Source organism: Pelodiscus sinensis, chromosome 1 (genome assembly GCF_049634645.1).
Source record: "Pelodiscus sinensis isolate JC-2024 chromosome 1, ASM4963464v1, whole genome shotgun sequence".
Lineage (NCBI taxonomy): Eukaryota > Metazoa > Chordata > Testudines > Trionychidae > Pelodiscus > Pelodiscus sinensis.
The window spans coordinates 182,167,542-182,190,504 of record NC_134711.1 but is presented as its reverse complement, the minus strand read 5'-3'; the positions used below and the strand labels follow the sequence as shown (position 1 = coordinate 182,190,504).

General features: G+C 38.2%; 1 protein-coding gene across 2 annotated transcripts in view; it reads left to right on the top strand.

The window, feature by feature from the left end:
* The window catches only part of SCAF4 (SR-related CTD associated factor 4), a 72,521-nt gene that overhangs the window by 44,764 nt on the left and 4,794 nt on the right, over positions 1-22,963 (top strand). For both annotated transcript variants that reach the window (XM_075910686.1, XM_075910691.1), the window contains exons 15-19: positions 73-229; positions 1,938-2,092; positions 11,694-11,835; positions 11,965-12,045; positions 12,155-12,343. In XM_075910686.1, the coding sequence (XP_075766801.1) occupies positions 73-229; positions 1,938-2,092; positions 11,694-11,835; positions 11,965-12,045; positions 12,155-12,343 (724 nt within the window). The remainder of the gene's footprint in view (positions 1-72; positions 230-1,937; positions 2,093-11,693; positions 11,836-11,964; positions 12,046-12,154; positions 12,344-22,963) is intronic.

Sequence of the window (22,963 nt, the reverse complement as noted above, 5' to 3'; positions counted from 1 at the left end):
CATGTTTTTGTGAGTACTGAACAAAAAAATTGAAATATGGCTGGGCTCTGACTGGATCCTTTTTCTTTTAAGATTGCATGGGCTTTAAATAAAGGAATTAAACCAGACTATAAGCAGTATTGGGATGTAGAATTAGGTGTTACCTACGTACCGTGGGACAAAGTGAAGCCTGAAGACCTTGAAAGCTTTTGTGAAGGAGGAATGTTGGACAATGAAACTCTTAGCCCAGGTAAAATATGCAGTTAAAAAAAAAAATTTTCAAATTAATTATTTTGGGTTGATTTAAGTAAAGCTGTGAATGACTTGTTTTCACAGAATTCTCTTATGTTTTCGAATGTGTTAATACTGATTCTGTAGAAATGTTGTATCTGTAGAAATGTTGTACTTGTCTTGACTTAAACTATAACCATAGACTTTTGTATATGTACACGTGTACTGAAAATGCAAGTTTATATTTATTAGAAAATACTGATCAATATTGTGGCTAGCTACTTAATGTGAATTACCAAGTTATGACTCAACACAAGTGCTAATGAGAATTTCTAGTGCTAACTGTTGTGGTTTGCATAAAACAAACATGTGACCAAGACTTATTTTAAAGTTGGAAGTTACCTGTTTTTGTGAACTGGTGATATGGAGCATTAGACTATTGTTGATTTTAATAGTTTAACCATTGATGTGTATGAGACAGTTCAGTGGGTGATCTGTGCTATTTCAACATTCTTCATTGTTGTGTCCAATTTTTAGTTAACTCTGGGTGATTTTTATCCAAAATAAATACTTTAATGAACAAAAAAAAGCGAAGAATACTTTAAAATGAGTGCTAATATATGAACACTTATTCATCATAGATAATCTTCACATTGGGTTTACTCAAGTTTTTCTGTTTCCAGTAATTAAGTGATTTCAGGCATTTTGTATCTGTTCATCCGCTATTTCAATCTCATCTTAGTGCAGCATTTGTCAGTGGCAGACAAGTGTTGATTTTTTTTATAAACAAGAATATCATTCTAAATCTCTTTTCTTTTTTCTTCTCTTTTGAGTTTGCTGTACATGGACTGTTTCTCTGTGCAGTTTTTCCTCATCCCTCTTGTGTCTCTTCCCCTCCCCCCTTGTTTCTATGAAAGTCTTGATTGGCAGTAGAGGCATCTTCTTTCACTCCCCCTTTCCCACCATATGTCCTTATTCCATTATAAAATGAGTTTCGGGCTCTAGTTGATGCTTATCTAAAGTGCTGCTTAACTGGTGTTTTCTCTTTTTTGTGTTTTTGCACAGGAGTATGTTGTACCACACTGTAATAGTACAATATTAGTGCATCTAACATACTTATTATCAGAAGAAAAAAGCTGTTTTTGTCTAACCCTGGAATGACTGACTCAGCCTCTGACTACAGATACAGATCAATCTTACTGTTTCCAGTAGTTAATGTGCTTCAAAATCTTTTTGCAGAAATGCAACAGCAGTTCTGAATGCAAAGATCTGAATCACATCAGCTGTTAAATGACCATTGGAAGCAATGTTCCCTCTTTAATTTTTTCGATCCATGTTCAGAATAAATTTTATGAGCAACTATGCAAGTGCAAATATGCACCACTAATAGAAACACATGCTGCTGGCTGTGGGCACTCTGCTAATCAGTTGTCCGGCACCTGAATTTCTCCCAAGCATCTGCCCAAATGCTCAGCTTGCAGGGAACACTGTTTGGAAGAAATATTTTAAAAGTTTTACTTGCCATGTTTAGCAGCTGCTTGTACAGTCTGTGCTTACAGTGGTTTTCAGGTTGTATTTTCAGAAACACATTTAAATATAGTTTGTTTATAGAGATTGCTAGCTGATTGTTTGCAACATAATTTTCTCATTGGTTTTACTTAGCAGCAATTGATAGACTATATATTCATACTCTTTCAACTGACCTGGCTTCCATTTATTTCCTGTAGAGTGGAAAGGAATTCCTAAGAAATCTGAAAATGAAGTAGCCCAAAACGGAGGTGCAGAAACTACACATACTGAACCAGTGTCGCCTATACCTAAACCATTACCTGTTCCAATGCCTGTTCCCATGCCAGCACCTATAACAGTACCTCCTCCACAGGTGAGATTGTTTACTTTTTTCTCTCTGTTTGCTGCTGGATAACTGCAAATTGAACTACAATTTAAATGTTTTTATGTGTCAGTTCATTAATTAATTAGAGATGGGAAAACTGAAGTCAGAGTATTTCAGCATTTAGCCCCCCCCCCCCCCCCCTTTTTTTTTTTAATTCTGGTGTGGCTATCTGCTGACTGGTAACTCTAGCAGTACATGGCACACGTACTCTTTTCCCCTCACATTCAGCTTCTGCCTGATAGCAACTGTTTTAACCTTTTCACAAAAAAAAGCAAGTCCCGCTTCCCAGCTGAGCATACCTTAGCGCAAAAAACAACTGGTCTGATCTTACCTGCTGAACTGTCTTAATGATATGGAGGGATGGCTGTGTTAGTTTGTAACTGGAAAAACTTAAACAAATAGTCTCTCACCACCTGAGAGACTAACAAAACATGTAGATGGTATCGTGAGCTTTCGTGAAGAATTGGGTTGTGCTCACAAAAACTCACGATACCATTTACATGTTTTGTTAGTCTTTAAGGTGCTGCAAGACTATTCATTGTTTAAGTTTGTCTAAATGATAGTACAGGTTGAACCTCAATGGTCCAGGACTCTATGGTCCGGCTGGACCTTTGATGTTGCAGGACTCGAGAGTTCCAAGGGCAGAGATTGCTGGCAGCTCAGAGTGGAGCCAGCTGGTGGGGCAGTGGAGCCAGCTGGTAAGGGAACGAAAGGGGGGGGTTCCAGGCAGTGGAATCCAAGGTGGCAGGTCTGCCGGGAGCTCTAATGGGACTGCTGCAGTTTGTGGGATCAGGAGCTCCTGGAGGGCTGCTGCAGCTTGTGGGCCAGGAGTTCTGGGGAGAGAAGCCCAGCGGGAATGCTGGTGGGCCCCCTTCCCAAACCTTACCAAGTCTGGAAAACTCCCTTGTCCAGGACCAGTCAGATCCTAAGGGTGCTGGACCAGAGAGGTCCAACCTGTAACAAAAAAAATTAAGAAATAATAAAAGATGGAGATGCGGTACAAGTGCATATTTCCTCTGACATTAGTTTGATGAAGATGAGGAAATAAAATTGGAAAAAATCTTAATTCAAAATGCAATTACTAGGCAATGACCAACAGTAACTGACTTTGAATATTTTAGTGGATGGTGTGCTTGAGTATATCTGGCAGATCTTTTCTTCAATCTTTCTACTGCCTTCTTTTTAATCTGCTTAAGTTTTGGTCCAGTGTAAATTTCTTCATGAATGTTCTTAACCAAATTGGTTGTAACATTTCAGTGTGTGTGTTCATCACAGATTGTACTCGTTCCATATGCTCTAATAAACGTAGCTTTTCTTGTTATTAAATTAAAAATAAATACGCCCCTTGTAGAATTTGAATAAAAACTAGTGTGTTGGGTTTTTTTAAATACTTCAGCAAGTTAGCCTTTGAATAATTCACTGGAATTTGAGAGAATCATTGTTCTGGTGCAGTAATGTTGATTCTTTTGTAGTGTTCATATAAGCGTTCTCCTTCAGCTGTGGATGCACTGCACATGCCTTCATTTGGAGACTTTAATTAGTGGTGTCAATTTAGCCTGTGTACACACCCTACCCCCTTCATACTTTACCCCAAGGCTATGGAAGACTGCCTGGGTGAACTACTCTTATTTCCTTCTCATCTGCCTTGACCTGAGACTAGAGCTGGGGGAATTCTGCAGTTGTTGCATTGGAGTCATAGTAAGCTTTAGTGAATCTTGCTGGTTTTTACTCTTACTCTAACTAACAAACTGATAACTAGCTTAGTTCAGAAATTGAAAGGATTTGTTTTATTCTTCTGTCCTTCCTCTGGAGAGACTTCCTTTCCTTAGAAGGGCATGCCTGGTTCACCAGGGTTCAGACTGTGCTTCCCTTTCTGGAAAGCTGTCCCTGCTAGCTATGAACTTGACATTGATTCACTGTAGTGATGAGGTGCACATCCTTCAGAAATATGACGTCTATGTGACCCTGCAGTTTAGATCAAGGAAGAAATGGGAGACTCAGTTGAGGCTACTAAAATGTAGCATTCCTTATGCCCTGCTTGAGAGTCAGGTCAGAACTGCCCTTGTATACCAGTCTCAGTGCAGATCTAGCACTCCTTTGACCTCTGCTCAGCTTTCCCCAGACAGGGAAAGAATTCAGAGATCAGTTTGAAAGGGCCCAGGAAGAGACCATTCATAAGGAGCCTGCTTTTAAAAGACATTGGTTTCCTAGTCTCAGAAGCTTGCACCTCTTCGCCTTATACTGTAGAGGCAAAGGACTCCTCTGGTACTGGCAATCCTGGAAATCCCTGGAGCTCTTTCAAGAGTAAACACAGGTTCAGTCAAGTCTCAGTACCACCAGATATGAGAGATTGCAAAGATAACATTCAGATTGATGCTTTTGGGCTCAATTTTACCATCAGTACCTCCCCCTGTGTAGCCTGATCTTGTTGACACTTATCTTGGGATATTCTAAATTTTCTGTACAAAGTAGGTTTAGCAACACACAGTTATGTTGGTAGCACTAGAATTTAGATACCCAAAGAACTTATTGGTGGCAGATGAACCAGAGTCTTCACTGCTTGCAGGTACTCAGCCCCTCTTGGTATCAGGAGCAATTTATTCCCATCTCTCTTCAATACCACTTACCTCCCCCATCCTTTTTGGTTGAGGATGATGATGGAGACCAGTCAGTCTCTTCTGTCCTGGTTCAGGGTTTTCCTACACATCCATATAGGAACTCTCTCTTTGTCACTAGCAAGGGGAGAGGAGGAATTTTGGTTAAGATTTAGGTGATGGGAACAGTGGTTGCTGCCCTGCAAATATCCTGGATCAGAACAGGACCCTCACAATGGTCATACTGAGAATACCGGGCAGCTTACTAACAACTTTCCAAGCATGAGTGTTTGTTTCGTCCCAATATAACTGGCTTAATTTTCCAGAGGTGGGGTTCTGCCCAGGTAGACCTCTTTGCAGTTTGCTAGAACAGGAAATGCTACAGTTTTTGTTGCTTCCTCAGTCACAGCCCTGACTCCCTGGCAAACGCTTTCCTTATGCCATGGAAAGGCAGCCTGTTTTATGCTTTCCTGCCACTTCCCCTCATTCACAAAATCCTACTGAGAATATATCAGGAAAAGGCCTCGGTGGTTGTTGAAGTCCCAGCATAGCCCAGGATGCACTAGTTCTCCAGTCTGCTAGACCTGTCGGTGGAAAAACAGGTCTTTACCCCTGTTTCCAGATTTGCTCACACAGGACCATGGTCGCCTGCAGCATCCCAGTCTGGAGTTACTCCATCTCACAGCCTGGATGCTTGGTGGTTAAATGTGTGTGAGATGGCATGCTCATTGGCACTAAAGGAGATTCTTCTATCTAGTCAATAGAAACCCTTCCACACAGGCTACCTATATTACCAAATGAAAGAGGTTTCGGTCTGGTCACTTCAACAGGAATAGAGGCCCCACTGGCTGAATACCCTTTTGTTCTGGACTATCAACTTCATTTAAAGCATCAAGAGTTGTCAATAGCTTCGATGAGAGTACACTTGGTGGCTAACTCAGCCTTCCATCCTGGCTCAGCAGGCCAATCTGTGTTTATGGATCCAGTGGTGAGCTGTTTCCTGAAGGGTGTGGACAAACTTTATCCCCATACAAGGCATCCCTGTCCCTCAATGGGACCTTAATCTAAACTAATGGGACCAACTTTTGAGCCTCTAGCAGCATGCTCCCTCTTTTATCTGTCCTGAAAGGGGCCTTCCTAGTGGCTATCACATCGGCCAGAAAGGTTTCTGAACTCAAGGCATTGATGTCAGAACCTCCTTATACCGTTTTTTATATGGACAAGGTCCAGCTTAGGCCACACGCAGCCTTTTTCCCTAAAGTGATTTCAGATTTTCATGCCAATCAGGACATCTTTCTATCGTTTTTATTTTTTTAACCCAAAGTTGCATAACTCCCTTGGTACCCAGTGTGCCTTGGCTTTTTATCTAGAACTTACTAAACTGTTCAGGAAATCCACCCAGCTGTGTGTTTCCGTTGCTGACAGGATGAAAGGCTCTCAATTTGCATACCTGGTTGCACAAGTGAGATCCTTGAGAAGGCTTTGGCTTCTTGGCCCAATGAGATGACAATTCAGGAAAGAGAATTACTGTGCTGGGATGAGCTCCATCCCATCCGTATGAAGATCATAGAATCATAGGACTGAAAGGAACCTCGAGAGGTCATCAAGTCCAGCCCCCCGCCCTCAAGGCAGGACCAAGCTCCGTCTTTCAGTCTAACATCTTTCAGTCATTGTCTGGCTAATGTGATTAGGAAGAGTGTTAGACAAGGATGTATGGTGAATGATGATAAAAGATCTTCCCATTGTTTATATAGGCTCAAGAAAAGGGATGGCGCTAAATTCTGGAAAAGGGACTAAAATCAACAATTACATTAGAGAAGCAGACTGTGAAATATCAGGAACCTGTACACCAACAGGAAGTCAGAGTATATAATGCAAATTAGGTCATAATTTTCTTTATGGAGACATGGTGGAACAATTCCTGTGATTAGAGTACCAACATTGAGAGATACCTTGTTCCAGAAAGATAGGTGTGGGGGAAGAAGGAGTTGTTGCACTGTACATCAAGAATGTATATATACTTGCTCCCAAGGGCCAAGAGGAAGTGAGCAGCAGTCCTACTCAGAGTATCTGGGGTAGGATGAAAAATGAAGAGAATAGTAGTGATGTTAGTAGTCGGGGGTCTTTTAGACCACCAGATCAAGAAGAGGAAGTGGATGAGCTATTCTTCAAGCTTGTAACAAGATTAGCTAACAAGCATGAGATAGTATTAATGGGGGATTTTAACTTCCCTGATACCTGTTTGAAGACTAATACTGCAAAACATATGTTCTGCAAGTTCTTAGCATAGGTAGAGGACGGCTTTCTGATTTGGAAAGCCAAGGAAACAAAAGCATGGGGGAGGGGAAGAGTCATCCGTTTTGGATCTGGTTTTGACCAACAGAGATGAATTAGTCATGAATGCAATGGTGATTGGGAATTTAGAAGAAAGTGATTGTAATCTGACAGAATTCAAGATCCAGTGGAAAGGAGGGCACTGGACTTCAAAAGGCAGATTTCATTCAATTCAGAGAGATAATAGTCAAGGTCCCATGAAGAGACCGCTTAGGAAGAAAAGAAGTCAAAGGAGGCTGGTCATATGCTTGTAAGAATTATGGGGTCTTTTTCAAGGGGATACAGCAATATGATGTGTTTTTAGAGTATGATTTAAGCTTTAAAGTCAGCGTATACTTTACTTACACACCATCTCCCCCCACCACCTTCAAAGGTTCTGCAACTGAATCTTATAATTACCAGTCCTTAGCGTTGGTTGGTCAATTTCAATGGCCAGCTGAAACTGCACACAAGGAAAAGGAACTGTCAGTGCAGAGCGGAACCCAAAGTCTCAGGGTAATATGCCTTTCTTTTATAGTAGTAAGTTGCATAGCAAGGCTCAGACTTCTGTGGGAACTTTGAAGTCGTTAATTACCAAGTAGCTGGCACCACAAGGTTACTCCCAATCTGTGGTGTTTTCAGTTATTTGGGAGTTTCTGCAGCTGTTATCGTCTCTGTCTGTGGTTCCACTCTTTATCTAAGCCTTGGGGTATGTGCCTTTGCTTTAGGATTGTTAATCTGCCCTCCTTCAGCCTTTAGAGCAATTTTGATAATTAGGGTGGTGCCTCTCCTTCACTGTCTCTTAACCATCTGGCTCATGTGGTACTGGCATCACCTATCATCTGTTAATATAATTCCTCACTTGCACACAAAGCAGAAAATAATTCCAAAAGTAAGATTTCTTACAGAAAAATAAATTCTTCTAAAATAAAATAAAAAAATCAATAATTATTTCTTTTTAATAATTCACAACACCTCATATCATATACTAACAAAACTAATACAGATATTACTACTTAATTTTCTCTATTAGGATTTCAGCCCTGCACAGTTCCTAAAAGATGTAATAATAGAGGAAGAATGGCCAAACCGTGGCTCTTGAGCTTTGTGCAGCTCTTTCACAGTTAAAGTGCATCTTGCAGAGGAGCCACTTCATTCTCCACCTGCTAGATTGGGGGCTGTTTTCTTGGGGCTTCTGCCTTGTGGCGAGGCAAGGAGCTTTAGCAGGACTAGGGTTGAAGCCCAGTGGTTGCTTCCTATAAGCCAGAAGCTACAAGCCTCACCACTCCAGTGCAGAGCAGAAACCCCTAGACTCAACAGGTGCACCCAGGTCTCAAATTTCTGAAGATTATCATACGCAGCTCAGAAGGTTAGTATTGGCCACCCCTGTACTTGAGGCTCAACATCAAGCTGTTCTAAAGCAAAGGAAAGAGAAGAGCCCCAGGAAACCAATGTGGTTGCACAAGGAGCTTTTTAGCTACCTAAAAACCAAAGGAGATGGATACAGGAAATGGAAAGAAGGATATGTGACTACACATGGATGTATACATGGAAATGACACAATTTACAGTTGGCAGAAAATGTTAAATACGGCAAGAAGGTTTTCTACAAATAGGCAAAAAAGAAATCTGGATGGGTTTGGGCCCATGAAGGTGTGCTGGTAACAGATGATAAGCAGGTGAAGCTAGCTGTTCATTGCCTGTTTTGCTCCCATCTTCACACAGAAAATAACTTCACTAGTCATCTGGTCACATCCTACCATAGGTAATAAAGAAGAGATGCAGTTTGGGATAAGAATATGGCAGAGTCTTCTAATCAATCAAGTCAGCAGGGTGCTGAAAGAATTACTGAAGAAATCTTGGCACCATACTCATGGTTGACGGGAGATAACCTGGAAGATTGGAAAAGGGCTAATGTCATGACCACCTTTTAAAAAGGAAGAACTGGGGAACTGTAGACCAGTCAGCCTGTGTGTGATACAGGGAAGCTGCTAGAGCAATGAGTAAAGCATTCCATTTATCAATAACTGGATGATGAATGGGTGATCACCAACAGCCAGCATGGATTTACCCAGAACAAATCATGCCAAACCAGCTTGATTTCCTTCTTTGACAAGGAAACTGATTTGGTGGTTAGGGGAGTGTGGTGGACATTCATCTACGCTTTTTACACATCCCAAACAACAGTCTCATGAGTAAGCTGGAGAAATGGGGGCAAAGTAGACCAATCATTAAGTGGATACATAATTGGCTAAATAACTGCAAAAAAATCTAATTGAGTTATCGCAGACTGGAAGAAGGTCTCAGGTGGAGTTCTACAGGGGGTCTTTGGATTTCATTAACAGGGGTATAGCATGCAAGTCACAGGAGGTGTTAGTACTGCTCTACATAGTGCTAGTTAGGCCTCAGCTGGAGTACTGTGTCCAATTTTGGTCACCACTTAATAGAGAAGATGTAAAGAAAACTAAAGGCTCCAGAGATGAGCAATGACGATGATCAGAGCAAAGGAATACAAGCTCATTGCTCATCATCTGAGCAAAGGCTTATAGAACTAAGTATGTTTAGTTTGAAAAAGAGAAGATTAAGGGCGGAGGGACATTCTAGTAGTCTCCAAATACTTGAAAGGCTGGCATATGGAAGAGGAAGAGAAATTGTTCTCTCTGTCCACAGCAGGAAAGACGAGTCACAGTGGATTCAAATTGCAGCATAGCACATTGAGATTAAATCTCAGAAAAAAAAACTTCCTAGGGAAGTCATGGAATCTTTCACTGAAGGCTTAAAAGAGGGGACCATAAAGTTTGGACCCAACAAGTCCTGCATCTTAACAGAGTTTTAGAGTAGATAACCTGACAGTCCCTTCCAACCCTATAATTCAGTGATTTCGGTGTTCTTTTGCCAAGTTTTAAAGTGTCTTAGTAGTTACTGTCCACTAGTTGTTGTTAATGGTATTTGGAAACTCACTGTTTGCAATGAACAACTTATCTTAATTGAAAAAATGTTCTAGCTCAATAGAGTTAAGCCTTTTTTGCTTGAGTATCAAACATTTATAAAAGATGAAGGGCCACAATCTGAATTTGAAGCAGATTCTTTGCCTTTTTTCATTCCTTTCTAGGAAATATACACCTCTTAAAAAAATCTACCATTGGTCAGTAACTACATGTAGTCTTCTAAGTGACCCATTAGAGATCCCTTTAGGTCTCCCGATTAATGAAGCAATTTTAAAAATCTTCAGTAAGTTTTAGTAGTATAATACCTATAATCATTGGGAATTGAGAAAAGAAAATGTTCTGTTATTACTTGGTATAATATACTGAGAGAGGTTTTTTTGCTTATGTTTGGGATATAGTTCTAATAATGAAATTAATGCAATAAATTAAGACTCAACCAGGAGAATAAAGAACTATAATATGTAAACATCAGAAGTCCTTTTTATTTAATTTTTAGATAAGACACATTAACCAGCTGTAAAAGCAGCATACTTACTTTTTTACCAATAAGTGAGATGCTGATTTGACATGAAAAAGTCAAGTGAAAATGTTCATGTTCACTAGCAGGAAATACAGAACATCTTTGTGAAAGAAGGGGGGACAGGTTTATAACTATCTAAGAAATATAGCCAAAATAATACCACAGGAAGGAAATGTAATTTAAAACTAACTTTATAACATTTTAAAATAGGAAAGACTATGTTTTTGTCATATTTCAGGCATAGTCTAAATTTAAACAAAAATAAATTCAAGCCCGTTATGAAAGTTATATATTTTTTAAAAAACATTATGCTGAGAGTGGTGATGGAACTGTATGTTGCTCTCAATTTCCATATCAAATTTGTTTATTTGTAGCAAAAGACATCTTGCTTGAATTTGCATGAGCTATCAAAAGAGGCTTGGAGAATTGAGCTAGTTATTCCCATTTCATGCTTCCACAGTAACTATGTTTTCAACACACATTTTACCTTCACTTGTACATGCCTAGCCCCGTTGTCTTCAGTGTTGTTGCCTAGCTTTAGTTTGAATTTAATAAAATAGTTTGTGCTCCCAGATGTTGACACTGGATGATAGAGGATCACTAAATAATTGACCTATCTTTTATTTTCTCTGAAGCACCTGGCATGGGACCACTGTTGTAAAACAGGATGCTGTCATACATGGACCATTGGTCTGGCCCAGAATGGTTTTTCTTACGTTCTAAGAAACACCATTCAGTTAAATGAAGTGTTATTAGGAGTAAAAAAGTACCAGATGCAACTAAATAAATACAACTGATAGATTTGCTTATAAATATGGATTTGATTTTGTCATAGTAAAAATAAGCACATTTTGTGGTATAGTCATGGGAAAATGACTGGTCACAGCAGACCTGGAGCCCTCCTTGCAAGGGCTGACATCCAGAGACGAAGTCATGAAGTTCTGTTAGTCTCAGAGTCCATGACCAAATGACATCCTTATTTATAAGATGCCTTTTTTTATCTGGTTACTTTTCAGAGCAGAACTGCAATTTAATGTGATGGCATTTTGTGTGTTCTCCAAATAGCTGTGATTTTACTCAAACACTGATCAATTTCAGTTTTTACTAACTTTTTTTTTTTTTTTTTTTTTTGTCTTGTCCAACAAAGGGCAGCCGGCCTTTTTCTCATCAAGTACATGTAGTCTTGAGGCTAACTCTTCCTTCCTTCCTCTATAGGTTCCTCCACATCCATCCGGTCCTCCTGTAGTTGGTGCACTTCAGCCACCTGCTTTCACGATTCCTCCTCCTGGATTTGCCCCTGGTGTACCACCACCTCCATTTTTGCGACCTGGATTCAATCCAATGCATTTGCCCCCAGGTATATTAAAGAATATTCTTGGATGTAAATCTATAACCATATAAAGTGTCTGCAATAAAACTGCCAAATTAAAATATGATTTAAAAGTATATAGTGTTACAATTTGTCAATTTGTGTTTGTTCATATAGGCTTTCTTCCTCCTGGACCACCGCCTCCTTTAACCCCTCCAGTATCTGTTCCTCACACTCCAGCAATAAGCATCCCAAATTGTAAGTGTGTGTTTGTACATTGATGAAGGGAACTACAGAGAGAAGGAATGAGATGTATGTAGAAAAAAATACTTCTAACTTTTCTTATATTATTGTAATGGTTTCTCAGCTACTGCGCCTACCATAAGTGAAGACACTACGAAAGACTTATCTATTGGAAATCCCATTCCAACAGTGGTTTCTGGATCGAGAGGGAATGCTGAGACTAGTGATGGTTCCAAAATATTTGCAACTGTTCCACCACCTGTAACACCTCCTAACATACCTCCACCTGTTACCCAACCTATTTCGCTTCTTGGTAAGTTCATTTTTTATTTTTTGCGTATTTTTCAACTTGGTCTCAAATTGTTCACATTTTTAAAAATCCTGTTTTTTAAACTAGGAATTTTATGCTTTTGTTCTTGCTCTCTGTTTAAAATATATGGGAAACTAAAGCAGTTCAGAGCAAGTTGTGTACAGAAAGTGCGGTCTTGTTTTAGCTTAGCCAACAATGGCTTTTCTATACATTTGGCTTGATCTAGAGCAGGCATGTCCAAAGTCCGGCCCGCGGGCCAATTGCGGCCCGTGTTCCGGTTTAATACGGCCCCACAGGTAATTTGGCAATATCTATCTTTTATGGCCCCCAACGAATCCATATGTATTGAGATGAATACATTGTAAAATCTCAGTTAATGTCAGTTGGTCTAAATCAGTTATAAATATATTTGGACACAACATGTATACTTGGTGTTATGTTCCTGTTCGTATTTTTTTAACTTAAAAGTTGACAGACAACCTTTATTACCAATAATATGTAATATACTTTACAATGTTCCTGACATATATTTCAGCTTCCTGGATTTTTTTTTCATCTGGCCTTCAGATATGAAAGGCAGAGTGATTTAACACCTGTTTAGATTTGTCATCCATGTGACGAAATGAAAAGTATGCCGTTTGCAATAAGCTTTGCATAAAATAGTTAATTTGCATTTAATTTTAATGGTTCAAAGAATGTCAGGCAAATGGTCGGCCCTCACGCATGTTCACTTAATCAAATTTGGCCCTCTTTGAAAAAAGTTTGGACACCCCTGATCTAGAGCAAGCATTTCAACTTCAATTTTGTCTTCTGTTTCTTCCCAAATGGAAACCCAAACCCTATATTGTTAATCTGCTGCTAAATCTTGGCTAAAGTTTGGGACTAACTGATTTAGTCTATTTAGACCGTTCAAGCAAATATGTACACTCATCCAAATAAAGATCATTGCTGAATTAAGTCTTTTATAGCATCCTGGTGTTTGGTCCTACGACATGTATGATCTGTGCTCTAAGCTTGAATTTTGTATGCACGGAGGAAATTGTACATATCTATTGAAGGAATGCTTATTCTCCTAAAAATAAATTTTAAAAAATCCGAACACTTGGTATGTTACTTTGTTTACAGAAATAGTAATATATTTGTTTGTGTTATCTTGACCTGCCTCTGCTGTATGCAGAGCTTTAGTAATTCTTAAGTATTATATTTTAATAAATATTTACCTTTATAGGAGAGGAGATTTGAAGATGTTAGATTTGTATACACCAAAGTTAATTTATTTGATTTTTTTTTCTTTTAATTAAATTCTCTTTAAAATCTGCAGGTATTCACATATAGGTTTCCAAGAGTATGTTGGGAATGTCTTTCACATATCCCATACTATTTCTGCCAGCATGGGTCATTGTACTACATATGCACTCAAGTCTGCTCTAAAATTCAGAATTATTAAATAAAAAAATAAATTAAATCAAAATAAAATAATTCATTCAACAAAACATTTTTTAAATTTGGTGGTGGAAATGTACAAAGAAAATCTTGGCATGAATTATATAAAAGGATAACTTTATTTAATGTCTAAAAATTTGCTAAGTGTTACAGAAATAGAACATCATGGATCCTACCCTGAAATATCTCATAGTGAACACAATGTCCAAGAGATTTAAAAGCAGTTAGTGATTTTTTGGAGGTCCCTGCTTGGTTGCTCAGGGTATGTCTACACTAGCTCGTTAGTTCGAGCTAGGAAAGCAAATGAGGGCAACCGGAGTTGCAAATGAAGCCCGGGATTTAAATATCCCGGGCTTCATTTGCATGTTCCCGGGCGCCGCCATTTTTAAATCCCCCTTAGTCCGAACTCCGTGCCCGCGGCTACACGCAGCACGGAGTAGGTAGTTTGACTAAGGGGGATTTAAAAATGGCGGCGCCCGGGAACATGCAAATGAAGCCCGGGATATTTAAATCCCGGGCTTCATTTGCAACTCCGGTTGCCCTCATTTGCCTACCTAGCTCAAACTAACGAGCTAGTGTAGACATACTCTCAAAAATTGAGATAAATTGAAGAGGCCAGATTTTCAGACAATGCTAACTAAGCATTCGGCCTGTGAAAATCAGGCTGCTTAACGTGCTTCAAAATGTGCACTCAAAATCCTTATTCACTTGTGAGAATATTGCTCAGTGAGACAAGTTGGGGTAACAAACTGCAGGGAAGATGTAGCTTGAGAGCAAATGATGGTTATTATCAATAAGATTACTTGATTATTCTGTCAAGACATGTGGACTTTTTGATGGCTCAGTTACTTTTTTAAATAATTGACTCCGTAAAAATGCGTGTGGGTTTTTTATCTGCTTGGTAATGTTACCATAACAATGTATACGCTAGGTCTCTTACTCAACACTATTAAATTTATTACAGTATTGTAAAAGTTTTGCAATTTCACTTTGTATATAAAGGATTTTATTTAGTGAAGTGAAAACCAGTTTCATAAAGGAAAATAAATTCAAGTGATAGCTGCGGTGTTTTCACATGTGAAAGAGCTTAGAAATTTTCTGAAATAAGTTAGAAAATGTTTTTCTCCATTTTTATCCATTTGTTAATGTCATACATTGACAATACTTTGCATAAAATAAAAACTACAGTCAGATTAGTTTATTTACTAATCTGAATATTTACTGAGCAACAAAGAAGTGTTGGGAGAAACAATTTTTTAAAAAGTGATTGTAAAAGCAGAAATTTTCAAACAGATTCATTTCACAGGCACTACACTTGTCCCTACTTTACCACTACTAAAAATGAATATTTTAAGTTGATGGGTGTTCCTTTTATGATAGGTATTTTATATTTCAAGGAATTATGCAGGAACTTTCTATGCTGACTGCTGGAAACTCAGAACTTTATAATATGTAAATGAGAGACCAAAAACATCACAGGACTAGTAGAAGTAAATACAGGTGGAACCTCTCTTGTCCAGCACCCTTGGGATCTAAATGGTGCTTGAAACAGAGAATTTGCCAAACCTTTGGAGGTCAACAATGTGCACGAGTCTCCATAGGTGCAGGAAGTAGGGAGCTACAACACCACCTGTACCCCCTCAGGCTTTGTGTTCAGCGTGACCCTGCACCCAGGGTCTCCACGTGGGAGTTCCAGTGATGGCCCATGGTCCCAGCTGCCAGCCCCTCTACTACTGCTCTGGGTCCCTGTTCTGGGGCTCCACTCCTGGCTCTGGCTCAAGGTTCTGCAGCCACCCTCAGCTCTTGTCCCAGCCTGGAGTAGTAAGGAGCATGGATGGGGTAAGGGAGGGCACAGGAAATTTGGCCCCATCCATAATAAGTAGACACCTGGCTAACTAAAATCATGCTGGACTATGGATTATTGCCGGACTAGAGGTTCCGGCAATACTTATACAATGAGATGCATGCATTTTATAAATTTCAAGTCAGAAAAGTAACATCCTTGTTGGCTTTTCTTTTTCAAAATTTTGTCGTTATAAACAACTGAAATTCTGGCATCGCTGAAAATGGAATATTCAAAGTTAACTACCCCTAGACGGTTGACTTCACTACTCTGTGAGAGAACTAGTCCTGGTTCTTGTTCACTAAACCAGCAAGAGACTGATGAGACCGCAAGAGACTGACACACAGAAATTGTTCTTCACTTATGATAGTAAATTGGAGTGCCTTGCAGAACTCTTCTGAGTAATCAAAATGGGAATTATATTGGTGCATAACACAACAGGCAATTATCAGAGGGGTAGCCGTGTTAGTCTGAATCTGCAAAAGCGACGAGGAGTCCTGTGGCACCTTATAGACTAACTGAAGTGTAGGAGCATAAGCTTTCGTGGGCAAAGACCCACTTCGTCAGATGCATGCATCTGACGAAGTGGGTCTTTGCCCACGAAAGCTTATGCTCCTACACTTCAGTTAGTCTATAAGGTGACAACAGGCAATATAGTTACCTACTGTTAGATATCCTGTTACGGAGAGAGAAACTGTTAGGGAGAGAAGCAGGCAAGGGGCATCAAACAATTTAGACAATAGAACCTTTCATTCTTGAATTTGAATGTAGCTATTTGGATAGACATTAGCAAGTACCACATTAAGCCCTGTTCTCCTAGGACATGATGTGGGCCTTCAAAATTGAGAAAAGCGGGGAAGCACATAGACTGAAAATTTCTTATATCTTTCAAGAGCAGCATGAAGTTCCATCTGGGGAGCTAGGGATAATATAGGGGGGAACAAAGGAGGGGGCGAGGAATGATCTTCAACGATGTGGACAATATAGAAGAATATATCTCAACCAGCTGAATTTAAGGAAAGAAGTGTGTCCTGAAAAGATAGTCATAAAAGTCTAATGCTAATCTTGCCTGCGAATACTTTAAATGCAAACTGTATAAAGGCAGCGTATTAAGGCAGGCAGTTTCTTCTAATATTTTTATAACCTAAAATGAATCTTATATTTGGTTTACAGTAATACATGTATTCTGCATAGAAATAATTTTAAATGGATTAAGTACTGCAAACTTCTATATGCTGTTTTATAGCGATATCATAGTAGTTTTGTTCTATTGCACCAGTCACCTGTCCAGTTCACACCTACAGCATAGTTCCCTTTTCAATTAACACAATTTTGGTGTTGATAACCCTTATAGTCACATTGTGAATAAATTTATGTATAATTCCTGAAAAGACCCTTTTATGCGCTGAGAATCTCCATAATAATTTGAACTACTTGAAGATCTTTGGATTTAACCAAATAGTTTTTCAGCTGCACAGATTATTTCATGTAAAGATACAAAAATATAGTCTTAGAAGAAAAAAATGATGTACAGCCCTAATTCTAATAGCAGTGTGTCATTTATAATACTGTGGTCAAGTGCTGAGAATTCCATTTTACAATGAAAAAATACATTTTTTTATGTGGGGCCTACATCTGAGAGCAGTTTTTAAATAATTTAACAACCAACCCCTTTTAATATAATTCTCTAATTTCAATGTGTTGTATTACAAGAAGTTGGGCCAGTTTAAAACACTCCCAATTCTTTAGCCAGTAGAGTTGCTACGGTGATTACATATTTCCATCTACTGCAAAAGATCTTTTATGGAAGAAAACATGCAAAGCATTGTTCTCTTATTGCTGAAAAATAAAGTTTTAGTTTTACCACCATGCCAGGGCTGCTTTAATTTAGTGGATGCACCTGATCACATCTACTTACAGTAAAGTAGTCTCAATCTGAGCAAGACTGTAGAAACACAACTTCACTTGAATGTTATGGATCTCTTCCAAACTGCTCCTAACGTAACTTAAGATATAATGTTGTAAGTTCTCATGTACAAAATAGATTTTTAGACCCTTCCAGAGATCATCCATCAGCCTCCTGCAAGAAGTGATGCTCTTGACTCGCCAGTAGGTGGTACTGAACTAACTTCAGCGGGCATATTGCTATTGAACATTTGTTTGAGATAGGAGTTAAAAGGCTCTGACCTGGCTTTTTTATGCTAATTGAGATACTGTCTCTCACTTGGTTGAAGTAGCAATGTTTTGGTGACCTATCAACATTCCAACTTAGGAATCTGCATTTTAGCTTAAAATGAATGGCCGCCTGTTTTCATTGGCCTTGCTATATTTAACTTTCTGATAATATCAAATGTGTGGTGCATCTCTCTTCTCTCACCCTCTGCCACCATTTGTTTGCATGTTAGTGTAATCAGTGTTAATATAGGAAAATAAAGTAAAACAGAAAAAAATGACACTTTTGAGAAAAATAGAAGTAGTTAATGTGTTACAACGTGGGAATTAAGAAAGGAAGTGTATGGGCTATTTTTAAAATTTATACTGTGCTCTTGACAACTGTATTGCTAGGCTTTTTTGTGATAACCCAGTGTTCCAAGAGTATAACAAAAAATGTATTTTCCCCCTTAATACAGTCTCAGTAACAACTCCCAAGACAAGTGGTCAAATGAAAAGTAAAGTAAAGGATAGAGAGCTTTCAAACACTGTTCCTGTAATTGATCTCTACCCTAAATCCGTGTCAATAACATAATTTATGCATTGGTAGCCAAAGCTTGTTACAGTAAGCACAATTTTCAAAAAATTATACCAAAGCTAGGCTTTGTTTGGGCATGATTTTCAGTGCTGAATGTTCCACAACTCCCATTGGTCAATCAACTATTGAATGCTTGGCACTATAGAAAATCAGGCCAGTTATTTTGGTACCTAAATATGGATTTACAGCCTATGTTTAGACGTGTAGGCTCCTTTTAATCTTGGTCTATATTAATAGATGCTATAGAAAACTGGGAGAAATAAAATGTCTTTGTTTCAGATATACGTTCAATCTGTAAAACACAAGCTATGTCAAGTGAAATTGTGTATAAAATTAGAATGAAGGAGATAGTCATTTCCTCCCAAAGTCACTAAGTTACATCATTTAGAAATTTATGCCGCACTAGTTTCATGGATTTCAAGATGTTATTTAATTTTTCAGTTTTGTGGGACATGGGTATTAAGAGCTTATCAGATTTGCAGTGCTAAATCTGATAGCTGTTAGAAATTAAACATTTGAAATCTTAGCAGCAACCTCCCTCTTAAGCATTTGACCTGCTGATGTTCTATCAATGTCCCAGAATTTTGAATTTCAGTATTTCTGTCATCCTAAGAGATCTCCAGAAGAGGGTATGTTTGGATAAAAACAATTACTTTAGGCAAACTGAATACTGTTCCTATTTTGTTCTGATAAAAGCACATTAGGAAGCAATTTAATCATTAAAGTTACACTGGACTTTGGACTGAATGTTGTCCAGAGTTTGATTTTTAAAACAAACGCAATATTGTTCAACTACTTCAGAGTTACAAAATGCTACCAAAAAGGAATGAGGATTTGTAAAAACTGCTGGGAGATGAACAGAAGTGGAATTACATTGACCTAGAAATCTTAGTTTGCTCATTCATTACAAGTATTGTTTTAGAATATTTAACTGACAACACTATGAACTAAAGCTGCTTCTACAAAACAAGACAATTTGAGGCATAACTCATGTATAAATGAAGTGTCACAATAACAGCTTTTGATATTAGTTATAACACTACTTCACTGAAGAAACATCCACATTTTTATTGAAAATGGTTGCAGAACGTATTTCAGATACATTTGATTCCTGAACTCTGTCTCACACTTTAAAAAGCACTTGAAACCTTAGTATATGTTGCTTGTAAAAGTCATGAATAGATAAGATGTAGAGATGATTTATATTTTTGTCCACATATGTTGCATGAATGAAACCTGACTTGTCACACATTCCTCATATAATAATGGCAATTAATATCTGTTATGAGTACAAGCCATGCTCTAGGTAAGAGGTACAGAATGAAGCATGTTGTAAACCCATATGGAGAGTTATAAATGGGTGAGTGTAATTTACTAATTAACAAAACATTACAATAAATTTGTAGATTTTATTACAGAGCAGGTACATTTTCATGACTGTTCTACACTGTTACTGGGGGACATTTCTTAGTGGGGGTTTGTTTTGTTTTATTAATCATCTGTTACTTACAAAGTCAGGTCTCTTTAGTGAGAGTTTTCACATTTGATGATAAACTGTTTTACATTGAAAACCTGCATCCACCTCTAACGGATTATAAAGTAAATCATACCAAAAGTTGCATGTACAGTGTCATGTTTTAGGTTTTATTTAGCATGGGTCCGTAAACTTAGATATGTAGTTTATGGGTTTTAGGTTTGGAGTGAACTTAGTCTAATGCTTCAGTCAATACAATAAAGAAATTATATAGCATAACATTGGGGGAGGGGGCAAGGCTAAAACTCAGAGATGCTTCACTTAGAATGAAATCTATTTGGCTACTCTGTGAAGAACTGATCCAGGTTGGAAAGAAAGGAACTTGCTGAATGTTTTATGTTCTTACACTGTTAATAGACTGTAGGTGGGATAGACACCACTATATTTTCAGTGTGAAGAGGATGAGAAATTAATGAGAAACCTACACTTCAGAAATTGAATTAAAAATTTTCTTGTTATGTCTCAAGTTGTTTCAATGTACGCTCATCTGTCCTACAGCAAATATAAAACGAAGACATCTACCTGCCTTATTAAACTCATTACATCTTGGATTTAAATGTTTTTTCTTTGTCACATTTATTCTCTGTGCAGTAAAACTATGCCTCACCGTATAAACAATAGACTACACAGAGACTGGTTTTATGGCTCTTTGCAATAATTTGTAGCACATAATTCTGCCTCCTAATCCTTAATTGTGCACTTCATTTTAAGTAATCCTAAAGAAATGCTTAGTGAATCTTCAAAGCTTGTCCCTTTCAACAGAAGTTGGTCCAATAAAAGATATTACCTCACCCACTTTGACTCAGGCATTTAAGAAGAGTAAAATATGTATTGCTATGTACTATGCGCTGATCATTATACAAATATGAGAAATTAGAGTCTCATTAGGTTCCACTTTGTTCAATAAAACAGAAAACCAGATCATAACAGGCACAATTGCTAAAATTATATGGTGAAGAGATTATCAAAATATCTATCTTTAGAGACAGTAAAAAACACAACACAAGCTAGTCTTTATTGATTTTCTTTACCAAGGATGTCACAGTATCCAACTGTAGTTAAAATATTTGCTTGGAGAGGACGGCCAGAAGATGGATGACCATACCATGGACCTGTACAAGAGCCTCTTTATCATTCCTCCTAGTAGACTCTTGCTATATAGAGCTGTTAATATCCATGCTATAAGCAAGAAGATACCATGTTAGGTGTTAAGAGATAAAGGATTCTAGATCCAATTAATTTAATCTAAATTTAGTTACCATGACTGGAAACAAGACTATGGCTGCTGTGAGATGAGAGATTTGTTTTGAGAGAATACTGTATGCTTTTGACCATTAAATATACCATGTTTACCAAAGGGGGGAGAGGGAGAAGACTAAATATAATCGCATTCAAAATGTTTCCTCTATTGTTTCCATCCATAAGTGGAATAAATTTGGTCCAGCCTTGGGTAGGGGGCTGGATTTGATGACCTCCTGAGGTCTCTTCCAGCTGTATGATTCTGCATGTGTATGTGCACCCCCAATAGAAACACAGGTTGCCAACTGTGGGCATTCTGTTAATCAGCTGGGTGGCCCCTGAATCTCTCCTGAGTGGCTGCCCAAGCACACAGCTTACAGGGAACACTGATTCACAATGAATTGAGTAGATATTATAGCTGAAATGGAGTTGAGGGATATGAAATGGGAGAGAGATCAGTTTTTTTTTCTTTCTGCTTGCAACAGTGGCTTTAAAATTCAGACCTTTAGTAATACTTTGCTTAGTTCTTTAAAAATGTAATGCTTGATTTTTTTGTAAAGGCTTCTGGTTATTTCCCTTCTCTGAAAGAAGTTTCAAACCATCTTGTGTGTTGCATTGTTAGCTTCATGTTAGCTTTTAGCCCTGTTGCTAAAAGTTGGCATATGTGAATGCTGTTTGTCAGGATCTTACCAATAAAATACTTCCAACTCCCACCAGAGACTTTTACTTTGTCAGCAGGAAGGTGCTCCTTCTGACAAAGTAACATTTATACTTTCACTTGCTACAGCAAAACTTAATGTTGTTCCTGGTATTCAGGGGTTAAACACCCGTGAACAACAGATTCTGTTGATCAGTTGCAAGTGTAGACAAAGCCTAACTTTCCTGTGACTGTTTCTCTGTTTAATAAAACCTATTTTCTTAATGATAAAAGATGAAAACCAAAATGGTTAATGAGACTGATGAAGATCAGTTTACATGTATTATGCTAAATGAAATCCTGCCAATATTCTGATTAATATTGAGTCTTGGGGTTTTCTTTCCCTTGAAGTAAAAACATTCTTCTAAAATATTCTAGTGCATTGTGGGTGTCAGTTTCTAGCTGGAAAGTGTTGTATTTTCAAACAAGCTCTTAATTATCAGAAAACAAGTGACTGAAATTTCATAGAACTGGGTATAAAAAGTTAAATAACGGGCCAGCCTTATCAACTCAACTATAAACAGAAAAGGAACTGTGCAAGATAAACTCTCACAGTATATGCTTTAAATACTTGGATATTACTGTTTTTTGTTCTTTGAAATTTGGACTCTCAGGTACAAAGTTCATAGATGTAAACAAGCTCAAAACTGAGCCTGCTCTAGTCCTGTGTTCTCAAGTTGCAGACATTTGTCTTTACACCTGAACAGCATTCAAAGAGAGACCAAACTTTAAAATGAAAAACAGAGCACCAAGACTGTCTGCTATAAGGTAATGTAACAGCCAATTATAACAGCAGGCAATGGCCACCTTAAAAGAACAAAGTAAAGTGAGTTGTATCTAATCTCCTGTCCTGTCCCCCATTCTGGCCATACATTCGCTTTACACTTGTCCCCTACGTTCACTTAGACTCTCCCTGCTGCCTAAATTCTAATCTTGTTTTCAGTTGGATGTGAATTTAACTTCTCTCCTGCACCCTTAACTACAATTTTCAGGCTTGCTAACAGGGAAGGTGCTGCAGCAGTTGTGAAATATGTGGAATATAAAATAAATTGTGAGGAAGTTGGAGATAAGAAACTGCCCATTTCAGTCTTTCCTGTTGGGTGGTAACTACCAGACTT